Source organism: Hemitrygon akajei, chromosome 10 (genome assembly GCF_048418815.1).
Source record: "Hemitrygon akajei chromosome 10, sHemAka1.3, whole genome shotgun sequence".
In the NCBI taxonomy this organism is placed as follows: Eukaryota; Metazoa; Chordata; class Chondrichthyes; order Myliobatiformes; family Dasyatidae; genus Hemitrygon; species Hemitrygon akajei.
Window position 1 is genome coordinate 33,857,964 of NC_133133.1, and position 25,945 is coordinate 33,883,908.

At 38.5% G+C, this 25,945-nt stretch overlaps 1 protein-coding gene across 2 annotated transcripts in view; it reads right to left on the minus strand.

The window, feature by feature from the left end:
- The window catches only part of thoc2 (THO complex 2), a 139,877-nt gene that overhangs the window by 96,133 nt on the left and 17,799 nt on the right, over positions 1-25,945 (minus strand). Inside the window, exons 4-9 of one of the 2 annotated variants that reach the window (XM_073058018.1) lie at positions 15,957-16,008; positions 15,795-15,865; positions 10,224-10,345; positions 4,809-4,942; positions 1,005-1,171; positions 57-149 (exon numbers count right to left, since the gene is read on the minus strand). In XM_073058018.1, coding sequence (XP_072914119.1) covers positions 57-149; positions 1,005-1,171; positions 4,809-4,942; positions 10,224-10,345; positions 15,795-15,865; positions 15,957-16,008 — 639 coding nt within the window. Of the gene's footprint in view, positions 1-56; positions 150-664; positions 738-1,004; positions 1,172-4,808; positions 4,943-10,223; positions 10,346-15,794; positions 15,866-15,956; positions 16,009-25,945 lie in introns of those variants that run through there. The other variant, XM_073058019.1, reaches the window with a different exon arrangement.

Here is a 25,945-nt window from a genome sequence, read left to right on the forward strand (position 1 = left end):
TTCATCTTGTGGAAATTACACTAATGACACTCAATGAAAATAATGAGTTCACTTACATGAACATAAAGATCATCAAGCTCTACCAAGTTGTTTTGCAGAAGAATGGCAGCCACACGATAAAGTGAAGATGGTGTCTCTCCATTGGGTTCCTTAAATTTTAAAGAATTGATTAAACGAGACTGGCACCAATAAATATCTTCATAAGTTTTTCTTCTTTCCGTTAAATTGCAGTGAAATATAGCAAAAGTAGCCTTAATTCACATGATAGTAAGCAAAATTTCTACAATATATAAAAAAAATCAAGCAGTAAACGAACATTTAGTTAAGATGACAAAAGTGAACTCAAAATTTCATTGTGAAATCCTTGAGAATAACTTGTGTCTGTTTTTCTTCGTATTTTTCTTGATGCGTATTATATATGAATAAATTCTGAGTTTAAAATGGAAGTGAATTGAGTTCATGTACTTTTCTTTTTCATCAATCTGATTTAGTTTGTTAATATTTCAATCACTCAAGTCTATTAAGCCAGGTTACTGCTTCAAACTGTTGATATCATGAAAACAGTGCCATACTTTCCTTGAAACAATGGAGTCAGGAAAATTCTTCAAAGTATTATACAACCTTTTAACCAGACAAGATTATAACGTTGAATGCAGGCACTTACCTTGGTTTTGAGAGGCTGTCTTCTCAACACCTTTTCCCACAGTCTAGAACTAAAAGGCATCAGCTGAGCAGTTCTATAGTGCAGGAGGGAGGCGAGAGAATATACTATCAAAACAGATAAGTACCTCCAGTCAACATCAATTTTTGTTTAAATGTTACAATTACAAAACCATGCAAGTTGAACTATGAAAAGTTCACATACAAGGCTTACCATCGGCAAGTGTTAATCACTATTCATTGCCATTGCTTCAAGTCACAGGATTTCAGTCAACATGCCATCAATTTAAAAATTGATAACCAAAACAGTTATTCCCAAACAGGACTTTTTTTTAAAACAGTACCTGATAAAATTTAAACTTGAAGCCCAAGATATGACAGAGAGTCTGTAACTCGCACATGTTCATATAGGATTCTATCAAAGGTACAAAAAAGTCATCATGTTCTGGCCTACATTCATAAACTTCTAAGATAATGTCCAAAACTCGGTTTGGATCCAGATTGAAGCAACCTTTAAAACAAAAGCAGATTATTAAATCAAAAAAGTTTCATAGTACTGTCATTCACTAACACCGAGCATACCTCACTTTCAAATCAATATAGTGATAAAGTAATTTCAGGTTCTTGTAAAAAGGAATTTATGGATTTGTACAAATGAAAAGATACTTTTTCTTTTCAAATCAAGCTGATTAACTCAGATACTAAGATTTTCCAACATTAATACTTTAAGCGAGTCATGTTAAATCCATGTCATGGGACTAGCAAAAATAATGGACCTTAAGAGGAAGGCTATTGTTATTAGAACACTTTCTCATTACAGAGTAACAACTTATGAACACAGATGCAGGAAATACCTATCAACATGCAAAATGCTGGAGAAACTCAGTAAATCAGGCAGTATCTATGGAGGGAATAAACAGTCAATAATAAAAGGCTGACAATCTTCATAAAAAAACATAGAAAACCTACGGCGCAATACAGGCCCTTCGGCCCACAATGCTGTGCCGAGCATGTACAGTTGAAGTCGGAAGTTTACATACACTTATGTTGAAGTCATTAAAAATTGTTTAACCACTCCACACATTTCATATCAGCAAACTATAGTTTTGGCAAGACGTTGAGGACATCTACTTTGTGCATGACACGAGTAATTTTTCCAACAATTGTTTACAGACAGATCATTTCACTTTTAATTGACTATATCACAATTCCAGTGGGTCAGAAGTTTACAAAATCAAAAGGAATCAGCCAAGACCTCTGAAAAAAGAATTGTGGGCCTCCACAAGTCTGGTTCATCCTTGGGAGCAATTTCCAAACACCTGAAGGTACCACGTTCATCTGTACAAACAACAGTACGCAAGTATAAACACCATGGGATCACACAGCCATCATACCGCTCAGGAAGGGGACTCATTCTGTCTCCTAGAGGTGAACGTACTTTGGTGTGAAAAGTGCGAATCAATCCCAGAGCAACAGCAAAGGACCTTGTGAAGATGCTGGAGGAAACAGGTAGATGAGTATCTATATCCACAGTAAAACGAGTCCTATATCGACATAACCTGAAAGGCTGCTCAGCAAGGAAGGAGCCACTGCTCTAAAACTGCCATAAAAAAGCCAGACTACAGTTTTCAAGTGCACATGGGGACAAAGATTTTACTTTTTGAAGAAATGTCCTCTGGTCTGATGAAACAAAAACTGAACTGTTTGGCCATAATGACCATCGTTATGTTTGGAGGAAAAAAGGTGAGGCTTGCAAGCTGAAGAACACCATCCCAACCGTGAAGCATTGGGGAGGCAGCATCATGTTGTGGGACTGCTTTGCTGCAGGAGGGACTGGTGCACTTCACAAAATAGATGGCATCAAGAGGAAGGAAAATTATATGGATATATTGAAGCAATATCTCAAGACATCAGCCAAGAAGTTAAAGCTCGGTCGCAAATGGGTCTTCCAAATGTACAATGACCCCAAGCATACCTCCAAAGTTGTGGCAAAATTGCTTAAGGACAACAAAGTCAAGGTATTGGAGTAGCCATCACAAAGCCCTGACTTTAATCCAATAGAAAATTTGTGGGCAGAACTTAAAAAGCATGTGCGAGCAAGGAGGCCTACAAACCTGACTCAGTTACACCAGTTCTGTCTGGAGGAATGGAATAAAATTTCAGCAACTTATTGTGAGAAGCTTGTGGAAGGCTACCCAAAACGTTTGACCCAAGTTAAACAATTTAAAGGCAATGCTCCCAAATAATAACAAAATGTATGTAAACTTCTAACCCACTGGGAATGTTATGAAAGAAATAAAAGCTGAAATAAATCATTCTCTCTACTATTATTCTGACATTTCACATTCTTAAAATAAAGTTGTGATCCCAACTGACCTAAGACAGGGAATGTTTTCTGGGATTAAATGTCAGGAATTGTGAAAAACTGAGTTTAAATGTATTTGGCTAAGGTCTATATAAACTTCTGACTTCAACTGTACTTACTTCAGAAATTATCTAGGGTTACCCATAGCCCTCTAATTTTCTAAGCTCCGTGTACCTATCCAGAAATCTCTTAAAAGGCCCTATCGTATCTGCCTCCACCACCATCACTGGTAGCCCATTCCACGCACTCACCACTCTCAGTGTAAAAAACTTACTCCTGACATCTCCTCTGTACCTACTTCCAAGCACCTTAAAACTGTGCCCTCTCGCGATAGACATTTCAGCCCTGCGAAAAAGCCTCAGACTATCCACATGATTAATATATCTTATCATCTTATACACCTCTATTATGTCATCTCTCATCTTTCACAGCTCCAAAGAGAAAAGGCCAGATTAGGATTAGAAAGGTGGGAGAGGAGTGGGAAGGAGTAAAATTAGGTGAGGGGAAAGGTGGGTAGGTGAGAGAGGAGAGATGAAGTAAGAACCTGGGAGGTGATAGATCAAAAAGTAAGGGGCTGAAGAAGAAGTAACCTAATAGAAGACAATAGACCATGGAAAGGAGAAGGGACACCAGAGGGAGGTGATCGGCAAGTGAGGTGAAGAGAAGGGATGACAGGGGAGACAGAACGGAGAATAGAAAAAAAGAAAGAACTGAAATGGGTGGTCGCTGGGAGATCCTGCCTTTTGCGGCAAACAGAACAAAAGTGCTTGAAAAAGCTGTCCCTGATCTATGTTGGATCCCAACAGGCCACACCAGAAGTAGTGGGTACAATAGGTGACCCCTACAGGCTCACTGGTGAAGTATCACCTGATCTGGAAGGACTGTTTGAGGCCCAGAATGATCGTGAGGGAGGACGTTTAGGGCCAGGTGTAGCACTTATCACGACTGCAGGGTTAAGTGGCAGGACAGAGATTAAAGGAGAGAGGCTAGTACACAAGGGAGTCACGAAGAAAACGATCTTTATCGACAGCAGAGAATGGGATGGGAGGGAAAGTTGTGCTTAGTATTTGAATGGGAGATCACTAAATCAAGCACCTTCGCTCCATCTGCTGCTGAGACAGGATCTTCCAGTGGTCACCCATTTCAATTTGACTTCCCACTCCCATCCCAACATGTCTGTCCATGGCCTCCTCTACTGCCATAATGAGCGTACGCTCAGGTTGGAGGAGAAAGACCTCTTTCCTTTCTTCCAAGATCCACTGTCCTCTCCTATTAGATTCCTTTTTTATCATCCATTTACCACTTCCACCTATCACTTCCCCATTTCTTACTTCATTCCCCCTCTTATCACCTACCAGCTTGTACTCCTTCCCCTCTCCCCATCCTTCTTGTTCAGGTTTCTTCCCCTTTCCAGTCCTGACAAAGACTCTCAGCCTGAAATGTGACCTGTTTACTTTCCTCCATAGATGCTGCAAGAAAGAACTTATAAATCTTATTCACTTCAGTTTAGCTCACTTTTCAAACTATATTTTAAATTAATAAGATTACTTTTTTCCAGATTATCTGACAAATCCTGAAATGTTGCCTTCCATAATAATAGACATAGGTGTTTTCAAGTAATTAAAAGATTTGAAACCTTTGGTATTAAACACGGAGCATCAATATTCTACAGCCAGAAACTAAAACAAATTAAATCAACAAATAGAAAATGCAATTGGTTCATATCAAATAATTCACGAGAAGCATCACATTGCTTTGTTGAACTTTAGTCACAGTACTTTACCAATTAGTGATTTGATATTTTCTAGTATCAGGTCACTTGTGAGGTTTCCAGATAAGTCTTGGCCAAGCTCAGTAAAAAGCTTTCCATAACCTTCATTTTCTTCTCGTAACAAGTTAAATTTCTGCTGCTTATAACTAAAAATAAAAGATTGCATAAGTTATCTTAACACTGCTTATGTTGTCATAAGCATTTTCCTCAACCATTAATTCTACTTATATATACGCATTCACAGATCAATAACCATTTATTTATGTGCATGATATTGTTGCATTCGTTCTGCAATTGGTTGGGGAAAGATGCACAGCAACCTGAATGACCCAGTTTTTTTTAAAGAATTAACCTTTCCCATGCTACAGATAAGCATTACCTAGCAAAGTTTTTACATAGTATGCCTTTACAGTCATCTTAAATTAAAAACATAGCATGTGGGATAATAAAGAGAAACCAATTCTTCACACTGACACAATGCACAAGTCATGACTTGCATTCAAGTCATTGTTTTTAAATATGAACATTCGACACCTACTGACAGCAACTGTATACAAATTAAAATCTTCAATTACTGTGTTAAGTTTATGTAGGGTGACAGAAATTTTAAGTATATTAAAAGGGAAAAAAAGAAATTAGGGCGAGAACAGAGCCCCTCAAAAACCGAAGTGTTTATCTGCTGTATATGTGCAGCCACAGGAAACAGTCAAGGTCCTCAATGATATTTCTGCTTTGCTTTCACAATGAACACTTGAGAACGAAGGGAAGTTAATGGGGATGACTTGGAATAGTCTACAGCCCAAGACAGGAGATCCTGGACGTTTTCAAATCCATGAAGGTAGACAAATCTCCAGGGTCTGACCAGAGATATCCAAAAACAACATGGGAAGCAAAAGAAATTCCATGAGATCAAACTTACATAACTTGTATCATCAACAGCCATTGGTGAGCTGCAAGAAAACTGGAGGGCAGGAGTATTGTACATTTATTAAAGAAGGGATGCAAAGAAAACTAGGAAATACAGACCAGTAATACTAATATCTGTGATAGGTCAGCTACTCAAGAGGATAATGAGGGATAAGATATATATACACATCTATAAAGACAGGGGTTGATTTGGGATAGCCAGCAGCGTTATGTTCATGGGAGATCATATCTTACCAACTCGACTGAGGTTTTTTGATGAAATGGTTGATGAGGGCTGAGCAGTCGCCATGAGCGAAATGTATTTCAGTAATGTCTTTGATATGGTTACCCATGTAAGGCTGCTCTGCAATGTTATATCACATGGAGTCCGAGGACAGCTGGCTAATTAGATACAGAATTGGTTTGATAGTAGGAAGCAGAGGGTGATGTTGGAAGTCTTGTTCTTCTTGGACTGGAGGCCTGTGACTAGAGGCATGCTGTCAGTGTGCTGGGCCCATTGATTGTCATCAATATGAAGGATTTGACTGAGAGTGTACAAGATGCTGTACAGATACGCAGTTTGCAAATACTAAAATAGGTGACATTGTTGACGGTGAAAGGTTATCAAAAATTACAGTGGGATCGATTTGGTCAACAGGCTGAGGAATGGCAACTGGAGTTTAATTTAGAACTGCAATTTGCAAAGTCAAATCAAATTAAGACTTTCACAGTAAATCTCAGGGTGCTGGGGAGTCTTGTGTTTACACAGAGAAATTGTAAACACAATTTCTCACAAAAGAGAAACTTCAGAGTACAGATGTGTGGTTCCTTGAAAGTGGAGACATAGGTAGACCAGGTGGTGAAAAAGGCTTTTGGCATGTTGGCCCTCATCAGTCCGGGTACTGAGTACAGAAATTGAGAGATTACATTGCAGTTGTATAAAATGCTGGTGAATTTGCATTACCATGTTCAGTTTCGGTCAACCTGCTACAGGTATTGACAAAATGTTCACTGGAAAGAGTGCAGAAAATATTTACAACAATGTTGACAGGATGTAAGGGACTGAGTTCTATGAAGAGGTTGGATAGGCTAGGACAATTTTCCCCCTTGGAGCAGAAAAGACAGGGGTGAGCTAATAAAGTTGAGCAAAAACATGAGAGGCATAGAAAAGTTCAATGCACTTTCCCTCAGGGTTAGGGAATCAAGAACCAGAGGGCATTGGTTTAGGTTAAGAAAGGGAAAGATTTATTCGGAACTTCAATGGCAGCTTTATTTTAAGTACACGGAGGGCAGAACAGGCTCTTCTGACCGACTGAGCCACGCCACCAAGCAACCCATTGATTTAACAATCATCATCACAGGACAATGATCAATTAACCTCCTACCAGTACGTCTTTGGACAATGGGGGGAAACCTATGCGCACACAGGTTGAACATGCAAACTTTCTAACAGAAGACACCATACATAGAATCTGTCTGAAGAAATAGTTGAGACAAGTAGAACAGAAAATTTTAAAGGACATTTAGAAAAGTACATTGAGGAAAAGTTTAGGATTTGGGCCAAACACAAGCAAATGGGACTAGCTTAGATAGGCATCTTGGTCAGCATGGGATGGTGGACCAAAGACCCCATTTCAATGTTCTAGGACTCTCACTTTGCCACATGCTATACAATGCAACTGAATTGTCATTTTGCTCCCATGATTTCTCCATATTTCTCCTATATGAAGTCACTTTCGGTGAGACTTGTGGATGACGATTTATCCTCACTGACCTATAATCTGTAATAACGAGGCCATCAAATGCAGGTAGATAATTTTGTATTTTCAATTTTAGTGTACACAAGTTTCTCATCAATTCATATTTTATTATTGGAAGCAAATGAACAAACTGTATCAACTTTCTAACCATATCAATGTTCATATTTTTATTGTGCTCTTCTGAACAATGAAAAATAAATGTATAGTCTTAACAAATTGGGTAGATAGAAAACTTGCAATGTTAGTTTTCTATCTATGTTTCTTAGGGTAGCGCTGGTTAATCAATTATACATTAACTAGGCCCAAATATTTATTTTCTAATCATGTATTTTTAGATTATCACTAAGTAATTCAATTCTTAAAAAAACAAATGTTGGGGGTTTCCACCCTGAATCAGGCCTCTCTGATTCACAAAAATGGAATTCTTCTCTATAGTCACTACTGCCAATAAAACTGATAGTTATGAATTTGTAGAATTACAAATATAATGGAATTAAATTCTACTTCCTGCACAAATTACTGTTTTACCATGGATAGATTTTCAAAAAACTGATTTTTTTCCCCCACATTAGGGCATATTCAATAATCAACAGCATGTTATTAGAGCAAAAGAGTGAAAGGACAAGATGCAATCCCACATAAGGTCAAGACAGTCATGAAGAAGGCATTATAAAGCACTACCAGTAGGAAGACAGGGCACACCATAGAACCATAGAACATTACAGCACAGAAACAAGCCCTTTGGCCCTTCTTGGCTGTGCCGAACCATTTTTCTGCCTAGTCCCACTGACCTGCACCTGGACCATATCCCTCCATACACCTCTCATCCATGTACCTGTACAAGTTTTTCTTAAATGTTAAAAGTAGGCCCACATTTACCAGTTCATCTGGCAGCTCATTCCACACTCCCACCACTCTCTGTGTGAAGAAGCCCCTCTTAATGTTCACTTTAAACTTTTCCCCCTTCACCCTTAACCCATGTCCTCTGGGTTTTTTTCTCCCCTAGCCTCAGTGGAAAAAGCCTGCTTGCATTCACTCTATCTATACCTGTCATAATTTTATATACCTCTATCAAATCTCCCCTCATTCTCCTTCACACTTAGTTCATTCACACTTTTGAACTAAATGCTCATATCATGAGGGGGAAAATTCATGGCAGAAAAATATGACTTTTTTGGGAGTAGAAATGATTTTATAAATCAGAGAGGGGACAAGTCAAAATGGTAACACATTATTGATGGCCACGTGTAAGACAACAGTGGTCATTGTCAAAGATTGCAGTTAACTTGATATGCGCTGGAAGAACTGTATGCATCCAACATGTAATGGTAAAAGAATGAGGTCATAGAATAACTTAATGGTAGGGAAGATGTACAGAAAGACGTTAGCAGCTGACAAACCAGGCAGTGCAAGGTTATGGTTGATTAATTGTCAACATTTAGAGTCAATGGATTGCATATGTGAATGCACAAGTGAAAGAAGTGAAATAAAAATTTTAAAAATGAAAGCTCAAGCCAATTGGAGGTACAATTTCAGGACCATCTCCTTTTCAAAGAACAGCAAAGCACTGTCAGCAATGCCACAGGATATGTTGATATCCACATGCTCCACTGACTGAAATATGAACAAAAACAGGAATATGACTCAGATCAAAGGAGATCTTAGTGACCCAACTCTACTACAGCTGACTACAGCTTGTATAAGGTACATCAAATTTGCCCAAATCTTCTGGTGTTCATCATTGTACAAAATATTCTCAATAAGCATGAAGAATAGGTGTCTTAATTAACTCCCTGATCCAACTAGTATCACATGGAAATTACTACACTATTTTACAGATCTTTCAAAAAAAAGTTTAACTTTTCAAATTATTAACCAATACAATGGTTAAAATTCATATAAACTTCTAAATTTTTCATTGTTTAATCATCTTTACATTTCTCTGCACATGACTGCAAGAAACTGCAGAGTTATAGACACAGCTCAGCTTCCCCTCCATGAACTCTATTTCTTGCTGCCAGCATAATGAAAGACTCCACCCACTCTGGACATTCTCACTCCCATCACGCAGAATGACAAGAAGCCTGAAAGCATGCACCAGCAGACTCAATGACAGTTTCCACCCTGCTCTTGAATAGACCTCATTAAGAAGGATTCATGACCTCACCATCTATCTAGTCATGATCTTGCACTTCAGCAGCACTGCATTTTCTCTGTGGCATTTACACTTTCTTCTGCACTATTGTTTTGCTTGTTCTACCTCAAAACACTGTATAATGAATAGATCTGAATGAACAGTATGCATGAGACACGACAAAATTAAAGCAATACCAATATCAAATTTCCTTTTAGTCACTTTTGCTGAATTCATGTTAATTCTTGTACATTTCTCTAGTCTAACACAACTGTTTTCCATACCAAAGTTAAAATTGCAGAAACTATGTTATTGCAAACACTACAATTTAATATCCAAGTTAGCAGAAAGAGATAAAAACCATCAAGCAGCCTCAAATCTTACATCTCCATTTTAAATTAATGTCCTCAATAAACAGTCTTCTCATTCTAAACATTCACATGTTCTCTATTTGTACATTTACATGAACATTAATGTTGTATGGATGCTCAATACAAATAACACACCTGCATTTAGATTAAGAATAAATTTGATCTGAATAAAAAAAAGCAATAGTTGCCAATCTCCATTGGTATAATCACAGTTCACATTATTCCAAGAGTGAAATAAAAATCATCAATGACTTACAATAGTTTAGTTTTGATCTTAACAGATTTCTGGTTGAACTGCTGAGATTGTTTTACAAGCCCAAGAGATTCTAACGTCTCTGGATCCAGCCGTTCCTTGAGAACTGTATCTGAAACCAAACACTGGAACAAAGGAAAGAGCAATGAATTAGAGTTCAGTGCAAGCTACTGACACAAGGCAGTAATGCAGGTAAAAATTTAAGTTGTTCAAATGACCAACTTAACGATTTTGTCACAAGACAGACTAACAATACAAATACAGAATACTGGCTGCATCACAACCTGGCATGAAAGCATCAATGCTCTTGAACAGAAAAGTCTGCAAAAAGTAGCGGATACGGCCCAGTCCATCACTGGTAAAGCCATCCCCACCGTTGAGCACATCTACATGGAACACTGTTGCAGGAAAGCAGCATTCATCATAAGGGACTCTACCACCTAGGTCATACTCTCTTCTCGCTCTGCAGGTGGTAAAGGACCCTCAGGATTCACACCACCAGGTTCAGGAACAGTTATTACCTCTCAAACATCAGGTTCAACCCAATGGTTAACTTCACTCAACCTCACTTGCCCTATCACTGAACTGTTCCCACAACCTATGGACTCGCTTTCAAATTTCATGCTTTCGGTATTTATTGCTACATTATTTTTATTATCTATTACTATTATTATTTCTTTCCTTTTTCTTTGCATTTCCACAGTTTGTGGTCTTTTACACACTGGTTCTCTGCATAGTTGGTACAGCCTTTCAATCATTTTATTATGGTTACTGGATTTATGTGTATGTCCACAAGAAAATGTATTTCAGGGTTTTATATGGTGACGTATATGTACAGTACTTTCAAAATAAGTGACTTTGAACTAATGCTTCCTGAGATTTTCTTTCTCCTCGTTCACGGCATCCCCAATCACCATTGATGACAAGAATGTGAAATCTCCAAGGATCTATTGCTTTGGGTGTCTGCTCTTAGCTGCATCCTCCCATCTAGAATAGGGAACATTTTTCCTTTGTCCTCACATTCCAACTTAGCAGTCATCACATGCAAAAAAAGCCTTCAACATATACAAACTGGAGGAATTCAGCAAGTCAGGCAGTGTGTCTCTGGTGGAAAATGAGCAGTCAACACTTTGGGCCAAGACCCTTCATGAGGACTCATGAGCCTTCTTCGGCTATCTTGGCCTACTTGCCAACTCATTTTTCTCCTGAAGGGTCTCAACCTGAAACACAGATTGTTCATTTTCCTTCATACATGACGCTTGACTCTCTGAGATCATCTAATACTGTGTTTGCATTGACCTAGATTTCCAGCATCTGCAGTCTCTCATGTCTTAACTTCAATTCCAAACCTGGGTAGAAAGCATGACAGTTAGAATGAAAATGCACCTGAAAGCTGTCATGTTCAACCACTCAGGATGATGAGAACTCCATGTTAACTTCACAACATCTGACAACTCCCTAATCTGCACAGGACATGAGTGCTCCAGCAATTCTTATTGACCTCTTCAAGGATGCCAGATGCAATTTCCAAAGTCAAACCAAACCTATCTCTGGACCAGTAGTAAGGCATGAATGCACAATCCCAATCTACAACCTCTAATTCCAGTAATGGTGGGTTCTTGCTCCTCTACTGATTCAACATGTGCCCACAATATTCCAGTGGAATAAACCACATTAGTACCCAACTAACCTCAGAGGCAGACATCCTACATCAATTATATCAGAGAATTCTCTATCCTTACTATTGCCATAACCCTTACTTATGCTCAATAGCATCATATTTAATTAACTGAATATCAAATCCTATAATCCATTTTACACAGCAGTCAAAATGAGGTGCATGGTTCACAGGAGTCTGCATGCCAATACTGTTAATAGCCAGCTCTCATCACAGCTGCTATTAAATCAAGGTATGTAAATATATACCACCACTTCAGCAACATTTAAATCATACAACACACAATATAGTTTTAGCGAGGACTGTACATGGATGGAATAATTCAAAATCTTCAGTTGCAACTCCACTCTTCTGATCTGCTTATAATCTATTTACTGGTCAATGAGCCAATGCTCTGTGCCTGAATGCCGCAAAAAGTTTTGGCAAGTACATGCGCCTCATCCTCTGTCAAAATCTTTCAGGTTTGAAAATACTGCTAACACTTAAAAGTACTTGAAAACAAATAAGATTTGTTTAAACAATCAAAAATTATAAATTTAAAATACAGGAATAATAAAATTGTTAATGATCAGGCCCAGAAACCATATTCAAACAAATAAGGCCTCTACACTTCCACAAGCAAAGAACAAGAAAGGAATTATTCCTTGCATAATTCTGGGGAATCCACAACTTCCATCATCACCAGATTCTGTCACTTGACTCCACATGAAGTCCAGTAATGAAGTTCAGTTACAGAAGCATTGGCATCTGTCACCCAGCATGCTCCACACGTTAGGTGCATGCTAGTCCAGGACTTCACTACCTGAGAGAAATTCAAATTCAGCAGTCCCAAAGCAGCTCGTCCGATTTCAAATGTAACCTCATGCTTGCCTGCCACCACATCAGCATGCCTTGCACTATGTTCAATTTCTCACATTCAGGAATTAATCAATTTTCCTGACAACAAAACACGCATTTTACAGCTCAGAACATAACATTGCCCAATTTGAACAAGTGATCCACCGCTTTATACCAGAAGATTCTTCTCCCTCCTGCCGTCTGGGAAAAGGCACTGAAGCATTTGGGCTCTCATGACCAGACAATGTAACAGTTTCTTCCCCCAAGCTATCAGACTTCTCAATACCCAGAGCCTGGACTGACATCTTACTGCCCTATTGTCTTGTTCATTATTTATTGTAATGCCTGCACTGTTTTGTGCACTTTATGTAGTCCTGGGTAGGTCTGTAGTCCAGTGTAGTTTTTTCTGTGTTTTTTTTTACGCAGTTCAGTCTAGTTTTTGTACTGTGTCATGTAACACCATGGTCCTGAAAAAACATTGTCTCATTTTTACTGTGTACTATACCAGAAGACATTCCATCTCCTGTTTCCAAAAGGTAAAACAGACACTCAGTTCTTTTTTTTCCTGTTGGACCTATCAACCTTCAAAAGTGATCTCAAGCTATAGGTGAGCAAGTGTCAGATTCATAAATGTTTGTTTTAAAAAGGTAGATGGGAACATATTTCACCACCAAATAATAAGCAGTCAGGAAGTGAAGCTACATCACCAAGATCTTATGAAAAGCACAGTTATCAATTAAGCTTATGATTAAATCAACACGGGTGCAGTGATAATTCTGAAGCCTGATTACAACTCCCCTTCAAATACAATTCTTCCTCTGAACATGAAATAAAAACAAACCAAACTTTTGAGCAACTGCTCCCCCTTGTGTTCTATTAATGTTATGCAGTTAACTGCAGCTGTACAAAAAACTAAATGTTTTCAATTAAATCTAACGCAAAAAGTCTGTATGACACTGCAAGCCATCTATCACATCCTTGCCCGCTCACTCGGCTTCTCTAATTTTCCCCTAATTACAATTTCATCTAATTGAGTACTGTGAGCAAGTTTCAGAATATCACAATTAGTCCCCTCAGATAAATAATTGATAGAGATTATTACTGGGGTCCAAGCACTTATTCTAATGGTGGGCAACCAATCACAGCTCGCAAACCCGAGAAATACATATGTTTCCCCACTTTGTTCAATTTCCAATTCTCATTCCATATCAGTATTTGAATTGTCAACTTGACCATTTTCCAGTGTGGGAGGCTATCAAATACTGATTGAAAATCCAAATACAAAAATATTCACTGGTTTCTGTTTTTATTTTACCAGTGACATCTTCAAAATAACTCCAATGGATTACACAAACATGGTTTTCCTTTCTTAAGTCTATGCTGACTACTCAATTCTTTCAAAGCCACAGCTTCTCCTGAGAATCATTCTTCAGATGCAGTTAGAAACATGTTACAAAGACTTAGCAACACAATACTGGGTAATTCTTTCTTTTAATATGGCTTCTAACATCAGGTTCTCTTTCAGTTGTTTGAAATTTTCCTCGAGTCATTATGAACAATACAGTGTACCTGCATCTGATGACAATCAAGTAGAAATGCCATCTTCTTCATTGTTTTTGATTTGAATAGTGTCAGGATAGAGGCAGTGTTTCTGAAATCTTTCAAAATCAGGACTGTAATTCTGTCAAATGATTTATGGCTAAAGTACAAATAACCTGTTCTGAAAATGGAATCATGCCTCCTGATCAATCTGAGTGGATTTGTAGGCTGGTGTTAGGATCGCAGGCATCACACAAGTTAAGCAAAACAGATGTGCAAAGGCATGGATGATATAAACACCCTTGCTGTCTCTCACTGAAACAATAATAAAATCAAATATACAAATACCCGAATTGGCATGTTGCCATAAAATATCCTATTTGCCCATTTGGTGAAAGAAGATGATGATCATGACAAGATTGAACTCCAAGTGTTTTGGCAGGCCATCTCCAATAAAGTTAGCTGGCCTAACTCTGAGCTTGCCAATCACATACTGCCTAAGGTTTGCATCTTTTCCTACCCTGGTGTTCAAATCACCCATGCAGGATGGATCAATCTGTCTTCATATAGGATACAACTCAAGATTTTTCCTCAAGAATGGCATTGAAATGTTTTTTGATCACAATGGTGGTTTCAACAACTGGGGTATGTGCACTCATGACTGTAACCTGGTCATTCGGTAATGTGTTCACTTCTCCCATACAAACATCCCCGTTTCATTCTTTCATTCATTCTTTGTGGGTGAACCCATTCCATGCGAGTTTCAGTTCACACTTCCCATAAGATGCGCCAAATGCTTTCTTCTCTTTACTGTCCACCTCAAATCCATAATCTCTCTCCTGGTGATAATGATGTTAGATTACCCAAATTCACAGGCTACAACAGCAAAATGACATGTACATCAGTATCTAAGTCCTAACATCGTAGGTTCCAAATTCTATTTCGTTGCTTGTGCACTATTTGTTTTATAATGAAAGTTGATACGTATGTATTGCCACACAGCATTGAGGGGAGACCCTGTTCTGATGCATGGACATCAACACTCACACAGAAGTGGACACACGTTAAGTGCCACATAACACTTGCACACTCAAATGCATGCGTGGGCTCACTACAGCTCCCATACTTTGCTCTATCTTACCTCCATCTATCGCATCTCTCCTTCAAATGTTCCCCACTCCCTAACCTCTCCTGGCTTTCCATAAAACAATCCCTCCACCTACCACTCTCTCCTGCCACTTGGTCCCACTTTTTCCCTCCTTGCACCAATCACCCTACCCTGTTGCTCTCTTCTAGCAATATGCTTTCTTTCCATTGGAAGCTGACCAACTCCCTGTTGCTCCCTTCTTCCCTCACAAGCACTTTTCAAACCCTGAAATCAAGTACCCAACTCTTAACCTGCCTCACTACTCAGCAACAACTCTGAGCTCTGAGCCATCAGAGCACCACATATTGAAATAAATATGAAATAAGCTGGAATTTCCAAGTTGCAAAGACCTCCAATGTATAAAGATACTCACCAAACATGCTAAAACCAGTTGGGTAAAATGATCTCTCTTACTTTTTTCTTCCATGCAACTTGTTTCAATATCTGTAATTAACACATTGTTAAACTTTGCTCTTAACTCAGTATGTACAAAACTGAAATTGATTAATAGCTACAAAAATATTTTCTCCCTCACCAAGAACACAGAAAACATCAGCCAAGATTGATGACATATCATCCCGAAGTTCCTAAAAAACAGAAAAAGGAAGACTCTATTAATATTGATGTAGTCTTAACTAGCAAAAAAAAATTCTCCTACATCAAGATGAAGGTTACAGGAGAGGACAAGTAACATGTGGCCATCTTTAAACTGAGAACTTCCCAAAAGGAAAATGATGCCAAAACTGAAAGCAATCTTATATTAAGATGTCTGGTTATTAGATGAACATCCTAAAGGAATGCTCTTAATTCTAAGAGATATATAAAGACAAATGATAGCAAAGTTTCCATAAACAGGCTATCAGAGACAAAACAAATGCTTTTTAAACATTCCATCCAACTCGAGCTCCATCACAGGCACAACCATCCCCATCATAGAGAACGTCTTCAAAATGCAGTGCCTCAAGAAGACAGCACCCATCCTTAAGGATCTTCAACATCCTGGACATGCCATCTTATCATTACTACCACTGGGGAGGACAGGAGCTTGAAGACCCACACTCAATGTTTTAGGATTAGCTTCTTCCTCTGTGTCATCAGATTTCTGAACAGTCCTTGCTCTTCCTCTTTTGCATTATTTATTTATCAGAATCAGGTTTAATATCACTGGCATATGTCATACAAAACGTTAACTTTACAGCAGTAGTACAATGAAATACAGTCGGCCCTCCTTATCTGTGGGGGATTGGTTCCGGAACCCCCCGCAGATACCAAACCACGCGGATGCTCAAGTCCCTTATTTAATCTGTCTCAGTGCGGGTGGACTTTAGGACCCGGGGAGATCCGGACCCGCCGCCCACAGCTGTTGCTGAATCCGCAGTGTTTCTGTTCCGTTGATGGAAAACTATCACGATTGAAAATAAAGTGGAAATTATAAAGTGATCAGAAAGAGGTGAAATGCCATCGGTCATTGGAAAAGCGTTAGGCTACAGTCGGTCAACAATTGGAACAATTTTAAAGGATAAAGTGAGAATAATGTAGCGTGTGAAAGGCCCTGCCTCGATGAAAGTTACAATGATTACTAAACGATGCAGTGGTTTAATTATTGAAATACATACGTTTCTTAGGTGTTTTATATGCATAGAAAGATAAAATATCTACTATATACTAAGACAGACGGGACTTCCGGTAAGATGGCGATTGTTTAGCTGCTCTGAACTTTTGTTCCGTTACTGTCGCTACCTTTGCACTAAATGTCTCCTTTTTTTAAACCTTAGTTAGGAATTATTTCGGTATCTCTTACTTGCCTGTGAATATATCTAACTTACAATGTCTAGCAAGAGTTCTAAATCCGGGAGAAAAGAAGCTATGACCCCGTCGGACGAGACGATGGTGGCGCTTGGAAAGCTCCGAGACGAAATCTTAAAGGAATTTAAAACCGCTGGGGACTTCCGCAAGAGTTCTAAACCCGGGGGAAAAGAAGCCATGACCCCGTCGGACGAGACGCTGGTTGCGCTTGGAAAGCTCCAAGACGAAATCTTAAAGGAATTTAAAACCGCTGTCAAACAGTTAGAAGACAAACTGGATCGGATCAACGATAAAGTGGACAAACATGCTGAACACGTATCTCGCATTGATTCGACTTATGAAGATTTAGAAAGTCGTGTTCGATACTTGGAGACTCTCTGTTCCAGCTTAGAGGAAAAATCTAACAAACTTCTTTCCAAAATGGTGGATCTCGAAAATCGTAGCAGACGCTGTAACATCAGAATTCTAGGATTACCAGAGGCGACTGAAAAGGGATCAACCGTGAAGTTTTTCGCCGAGTTTCTCTGTGAGTTATTCGGGAAAGATTTGCTTCCGAAGCCGCCCAAGCTCGAACGGGCACACAGAGTTTACGTTCCCCCCGGAATTCTGGGCTCCCGCCCGCAACCAGTAATCTTGTGTTTCCATCAATACCAGGTAAAACACAGTCTGATCGTAGAGGCGCGTTGCAGGGGGTCGCTTCCCTTCAAGGATACAACCATTCGCTTTGTGGAAGATTTTGCACCCCAGACATTAAAGATGCGCGTTGAGTTTAAAGGCGCAATGAAAGTGCTTTTTGATTGTGGTTTCAAACCTTCCCTTCGTAACCCTGCTGATCTACGAATCAAGCTTAATACCGGGAAATATAAGTGGTTCAAATCAGCGAAGGAAGCTGAAGCGTTTGTGGCAAGTCTTCCGGCTATTCAGCCATCTTCGGAATCTGATCGGACCTCATAAAATGGTGGATAAGTACTCCTCGTAGTAAAATTACTTTCTCTGGACTCGGACATTATTCATTGAAACTTTAAGGGCCGTTGACAATCTCTCCCGGGATTTGGTGTGTGTGTAATCTATTTTTATTCTTGTATAACTTTACCTACAGAGTTCTGCAACTAATTCTAACTTGTTTTGGAGGTTTGAAGTCTTTAGTGAAGGCCTCCCTGTTTGTCGGTTCACAGTTCAACTGCTGATTTATTCTTCCTTTGTTTTAAATATTTATTTATTTTATCTTTTTCTTTTCTTCACCCCTTTTTGCTAATCTCTGAATTTTCTTCTCCCTTCTCTGTAAATGGTTGATAAACACTCATCTTGAATTTATAACTTTCCCCTTCCTCTTTTTTTTCTTTTTCCTTCTTACCTTTTTTTTTTCCCTTTTTCTTACTTTATTCTTCTATAATGTTTCGCGGGTAGGTTAGTTTTGGTTTTCTTCCGATTTTCTCTATATTAAGTTGTATATCTCTGCAGAAGGTGTTCTAATCTGTAGTTATGTTTTCTAGTGCATAAACTAGTTATTATTTGCTATAATATTTATACAGAAATGTTGTTAATGACACAGATCTGGAAGTTGTATTTGGGTTAATTTTTTTGGTAGAGCTAGCTACTTGTTTTGGTAGCCGTCTAGTTTTGGGTTGTGCGGATGGGGTGGGTTTTCCAGTTCCAACATCTCTTTATTGCTTAGGACATGTTTATATTGTGACCTTACGAATCTATGTTTACATCTCTGCTCCCAGACTGCTACTGTACTGCTTGACCTTTTATATGCCTGCTGCCTTTTATGCATTAGTAATTGATAATGGCTAGTGCACTTAAATTCGTGAGCTGGAATGTAAAGGGACTGAATCACCCTGTTAAAAGGAGGAAGGTATTCTCACATATCAAACAACTCAAAGCTGACATTGCTTTCCTTCAAGAAACTCATATTCGTTGTTTTGTTAACTCCCGGCTTCTGTCAAAGTGGGCGGGTCAGCATTTTCATTTATCCTTTGCCGCTAAAGCTAGGGGAGTTTCCATTCTTATTAATTCAAATATTCCTTTTGAACTCCATAATAAAATATCTGATACAAATGGCCATTTCATTATTGTTTCTGGTAAACTATATAACACTAAAGTTGCACTAGCAAACCTGTATGCCCCCAACTTTGATGATGTTAACTTTTTTGAACGGTTTTTTCCCCTCACTACCAGACTTAAACTCATACTCTCTTATATTGGGTGGTGATTTCAACTGTTGGTTGGATCCTAAACTGGACCGATCGTCCTCTGTTACCAGATCACCTACTAAATCTGCCTTAGCTATTCAATCGGTTCTTAATTCGGATCTAAAGATCCATAAGGTCTGGGGACCTTTTATCGAGTACTTTCATAACCTTCCTCTTGACTAGGGTTTTTTTTTTTCTTTTTTTTCTTTTCGGTCCCTTGCTTTCAGCTCCCTTTTTTTTCTGGTAGTAGGCATTATTATCCTCTGGTGCTAAGTGTATTCATAGTCTGGGAGTTCGACTGTCCGGACTTATACTCTTTATACTGTGTGGTGGTTGGTCTGGAGTTGTTGTTGTTTTTTTCTTGTGTTGTGGGGCTTGGGGAGGACGCTAAGCTCACTTGTCTTTAATTTAGGTGCTTTTTTTGTTAAATTTTCTTCCTTTGTAGCATATTGGTATTGTATGCTTAATCTCGCACTGTATTAATGTTCCTCATTGGGATTTGGGGTTTTTAATTTTGTAAAATGCTTTGAAAAACTAATAAAAAAATTTAAAAAAAAATACTAAGACAGACGTTTGACTAACTGACGCAAAATAATACCAGATGTACCTGTTCCTACTTACATACAAATCTGACTTAAAGACTGCCTGTACTTTAAATCATCTCTAGATTACTTATAGTACCTAATACAATGTAAATGCTATGTAAATAGTTGTTATACTGTATTGTTTAAGGAATAATGACAAGAAAAATAAGTCTGTACATGCTCAAATGAGTGCTGGAGAGAGAACTTCCGGGTTTTCACGATCCACGGTTGGTTGAATCCGCGCATGCGGAACCTGCGGATAAGGAGGGCCGACTGTACATGATAAATTATAGAGAAAAAATAAATGACAGTAAGTATATATGAAATAGTTAAAATAAGTAGTGCAAAAAAAGAAATTTTTTAAAAAGTAGTGAGGTAGTATTCATGTGTTAAATGTCCATTTAGAAATCAGATCGCATAGGGGAAGAAGCTGTTCCTGAATCGCTGAGTGTGCGCCTTCAATAATTTTAATAATTAGACATAAAAATATCTTGTATTGTACTGCAGGCACAAAACAACGTATTTTATGACATTTTTCAGTGATAATAAACCTGATTCTAAAGCTCCAAGAAGTGCAACTAAATTTAAGCTTGAAATGCATAAACTAAACCAAAATATAATTAGTTCCTTTTCTCAAGAGAAGTTTGACCAATAGAGGTACAAATTTCAAGATTACATGATAATCACAGGTTAACAAGGCCAAGGAATTCAATCCTTCATTCCAAAACACCCTTCAAGGACACTCTCTTTGTGTTAAACATTTTCTGATTTAACCTGCTTTTTATTACACAACTGAGAAAACAGTTAATACTTCCATTGGCACAGATCTAATGGGTTTCTCAAGTTCAATTAATACTTTAGAGTTGACAGAACTCTTTTGTTTAGAAACTACTGGATGCTATGTGCAAAGTAAAAATTCTATGACTGTGAATTGTTCACTAAATTTCACTCAATCAAGATCCTCTCTTCATTAAATATAGGATAATGCAGCATTTAATGTTACATAAGGTAAACATCCTTACCCAGTTCAAGAGTTTCAAAAAGGCAGCATTTTTTAATGAAACCTGCTTCCAAATTACAGCTACCATGGATTCAGAATTTTTGTGTTCCCTTCAATACCTCAAATTTTGGCACAAAATAATGAGACAACAGGACTGCACAGTTAGCGATGCTGTCATAATGCTCCAGTGATACATGTTCAATCCCAAACTTTGCTATTCACTGCATGTTGTTTGTACATTTTCCTTGTGATTAAGGTTTACCCTAGATGTTCCAGTTCCCTCCCACATCCCAAAATGTATAAACAGGTTAATTGACTTACTACTTATTTGTGTAATGAAAGGACAGGAGAACTGGAAGAGGTCATGGGCATATGAGAAAGTAGTTTACAGGGAAATAAGAGTATATAACTCTAAATGCTATCAGAACTAACAAAGTCTCAAACAAGTGTATGCAATGAGAAAAAAATTAAAGTTGAACAAAGAAATTGCACCTTCAGAAAAAATACATCCAGAGAAGATTAAGGCAAAATGCAATACAGTGGCTTCCAGTTAATTGGGGTACATCAGAACCAGTAAATTTTGGCCCAGTTAAGCAACTGCACCAATTAGCCAATGTTTCATGGAAATAGTTAAACATTAGTTTTTCTTTTATGCCTTTATAAATAAGTATCAAATTATGTATTTAAATGAAAATCAGAACAAATTAGAACACTATCAATACTACTGCAGTACTATAAAACTTTGTATTAGCTCCTAACAGTAATTGATGGTGGAATTATTCCAGTGTACGCCTCTGTGTCCTTTTGATTGACTGGAAATGAACAAACTCAGCACAGACACCTATTGCAGATAATGGACTGTCTTTATACAATCCATTCAAGGATTGCATCTTCCAAATCTTATTTTCATTGTAGCATTCAACATGATTGTCAATTCTTCATAGTTCCTAACTAATTGAAGTTGTGAAATAGTGTCAGTTCCACTCCTGGCTGTTCCTGGCATCTCTAAGCCTGAATGATTGAAAACAGTAAGCAATAATATTGTGAATGGCCTTAACTGCTTATTTCTCGCCAACTTTCAACAAAAATCAGTGCTTTTTGAACACAACCACATGCAACTGAAGCTACTTAAAAACTCTAACCATGGTATAGTGTCAAACAGCTACGGAAGTGCACACGACTGACGCTAGTTAGCAACTGCTTAGGCTAAGTCCACACTACACCAGATCAGTTTGAAAATGTTGGTTTCGCGTAAAAACGATAGGTGTCCACACCAGGCATTTTTGAAAATACCTCCGTCCACATCAAAACAGGTATTTGGGCGAATCGTCTCCTACTGGACATGCGCAGGACACATCTACAGAAAATAAGCGACGTGTTTGGTGTTGAATCTCGCTGTGAAAATACGTGTTTGTGCAGTTACAGACTAGAAAAACTTAAAAGGAAATTGCCAAACGATGGACAGCTGTTGGCTCTCGTGCATGAGAACTTAAAAATAAAAAAAATACTGGAGCGTATGGAGGCAACCAACAGGGAGTTCATGACAGTATGACCCGGCTGACGATGAAATTGAAAAACTGACTAACTCTGTTGCATTAATAATGCACCTTGTTAAATGTATAAAACATGTATCAGTGTTATCTTGTATTTCCATACAATATTACAATCAGCTGCTACACATCTATTGTCAGAGAAGTACTTGCATAAATAGGTAAACCGCCATCATACAAGCAAGGACAGAAAACAGGGCAAAGTGAGAATACTTATTTATTCAAGCAACACACACAAAATGCTGGTGGAACGCAGCAGGCCAGGCAGCATCTACAGGGAGAAGCGCTGTCGACGTTTCGGGCCGAGACCCTTCATCAGGACTAACTGAAAGGAAAGATAGTAAGAGATTTGAAAGTAGGAGGGGGAGGGGAAAATGCGAAATGATAGGAGAAGACCGGAGGGGGTGGAGTGAAGCTGAGGGCCAGACAGGTGATTGGCAAAAGGGATACAGAGCTAGAGAAGGGAAAGGATCATGGGACGGGAGGCCTAGGGAGAAAGAAAGGGGGAGGGGAGCACCACAGGGAGATGGAGAACAGGCAGAGTGATGGGCAGAGAGAAAAAAAAAAACTAAATATATCAGGGATGGGGAGGGGAGGGGCATTAACAGAAATCAATGTTCATGCCATCAGGTTGGAGGCTACCCAGCCGATATATAAGGTGTTGTTCCTCCAACCTGAGTGTGGCTTCATCTTGACGATCCTTTCCCTTCTCTAGCTCTGTATCCCTTTTGCCAATCACCTGTCTGGCTCTCAGCTTCACTCCACCCGCTCCGGTCTTCTCCTATCATTTTGCATTTTCCCCTCCCCTCCTACTTTCAAATTTCTTACTATCTTTCCTTTCAGTTAGTCCTGACGAATGGTCTCGGACTGAAACACCGACAGCGCTTCTCCCTATAGCTGCTGCCTGGCCTGCTGTGTTCCACCAGCATTTTGTGTGTGTTGCTTCTATTTCCAGCATCTGCAGATTTCCTCATGTTATACTTATTTATTCAGTAGGTTATGGGTCAAAGTATTTGGTGAGTACATTTCTAACTCTCCTGGCTTCAGTCTTGTTGGTGTCTGTTCTGAAATTGTTAGGTTGTGTGGAGGGTATTGAAATTCTGTCATACTGCAAAGCTGCAGTAACATTCTGCTCAGGGACAGTCTCCTGAAGCCGTCCGCCATTGTTGTTGTGGTGTTGGAGGTTGTGTTCAAGAAAACAATGAAATGCCATGCTGCCGCCACCATCTGTTCCGGCACATCATGACAGCGTTTTAAAAAATTACCCTGTACACATTACACTGCACTCTGGAGAGCATTTTAGAAAAGCATCGTTTTTGGGGGAGGAAAACGCCGTTTCAGTGTGGACGGAGGGTCAAAACGAAGAGAAAAGGCTTCAGTTATGGATTTATCCGGTCTAGTGTAGACGCAGCCTTAGTAACAGTCTTTTGCCTCAATTATGTAGCATTGTGTCCCAAATAAACCAAGGGAATCCTGGCTATTTTCTCGATTAGTTTTTGTTCTTAAGAGTTGGTCCAAGTAAACAGTTGCCCCAATTAACTGGAATCCACTGTATTAAGTATATGTCTGAGTAATAAAAGGATGATTCTAATTGTTATTCCAGCTTCTGATCTTGAGTTGTTGCATGAAATAAAGTCAAAGAAACAATGCTAGATCAAACATTAAGTCTCAAAATTCTGCACCTATTGTCTGATTCACATTAAGGGCCAAACGCATATTTGTACCCCATCAACAAAATTAAAACCTCAGCAAGTCTCTTCACTTCCGACCTTATAAGTATAATATGTTATAAGTATTAAATTGTTAAATATTTAATTATTTGGCTGGAATATTTTCCTTCCAAAATACAGGGCTATGAAGTTAGCTCAGTGATATTAATTTTTACTGTAGTAATGTCATCACAAATACTGTACTAATCATTCAGACGCTCTTACACCATTATATTAAAACAAAGGAATTAATCAACTGTATTTAAAGTCATTTATTTTCTAATGCAATTTTTAAAAACTGTGCCTATTCTGAATAAATCTGACTTTATAGGGAGAATGTTAAAATACCCAATTTGCAACAAAAATATTGCTATTGTGCAACTTATGAAGGCCTTCATTGTTCCATTCAGTATGAAGGAAAACAAAATATGTTTCAACTGACAATAAGTGTGAACATTGGAGAACAACTGCTAGCTGCTTCACAATGGTATTCTTTCATATCAGTGGATTACTTAACCAGCAAACTCATGATTGCGTGGATACTAGAGAACAACGACAGTTAAGAACTGCAACAATGCAAGAACCTGCCCTGTGACAATTTGGACCTTCCTTAAGTTGTTAAGTGGCTCCTTATATTTATCTTTAACCATTTAACTTGCTTTATAATTTTCCAAGGTTAAGAGCAATTACATGGAATGGAACAAGGTTTAAAAGTTTGACGCTCACTTTCATTGTTGTACAGATAAAGTCAGGATGAGAACTACATTCACAGTACACGATCCTTCTCTCGCTTTCACTCAAAAAAGGGCGTTTCTACAAATGAATTCCGAATTCTTATCTCCCATAACATGGCCCACAGTTGGCAGAACAAATTTCCTTCAAGGTCCAGTAATTATGATGTACAATGAACTGTATTTTTTGATGGTTTTATTCTGCAGTGCAGCAATGGCTGCCAGTGAGGAGAGATGATTACAGAAGTCTGCATGGACAACACCAAACAGAAATCAGGAAAAAAAACTGTGAACATGTAACTATGGCAGGCAAAACACTTAAAAGAGTGAAGGTGAAAAAAAAGCATAAATACTTTGCATAATTAATTTGGATATTATAAGAGAAAACTGCAAGTCAAAAGAAGTTGTAAGCAATTATCCCAAATCCAATTTATTTGAGAAGGTGAGCAAGGGAGATTATCTACTGAGGTACACCCTCAACCATCAGGCTCTTGAACCAAAGGGGACAACCTCATTCTCCCCATCACTGAAATGTCCCCACGACCAATGGACTCACTTTCAAGGACTCTTTATCTCATGTTCCAGATATATATTGCTTATTTATTTTTATTATCTCTTTCCTCTTGTACTTGCAGTTTGTTCTCTCTGCACCTTGGTTGAACAAACAAGTTGAGCAAGTTGATTATGTTAAGGTTATTACACTGTATGTTTGAGTGTGCCCACAAGAAAGTGAATCTCAGGATTGTATATGGTGACATATATGTACTTTGATAACAAATTTCCTTTGAACTGGAATTGCGAAAGTGTCAAAATAGCACTGTCATTTCTAAGGATATGGGATTCACTGGCTATCATCTATGCACACGACAGGAAGTGACAGATAAACATATATCCATATCCCAAAAGGTCAGGTACTGACATTCCTGGTTGCCTGTTCAATTGCTGGATT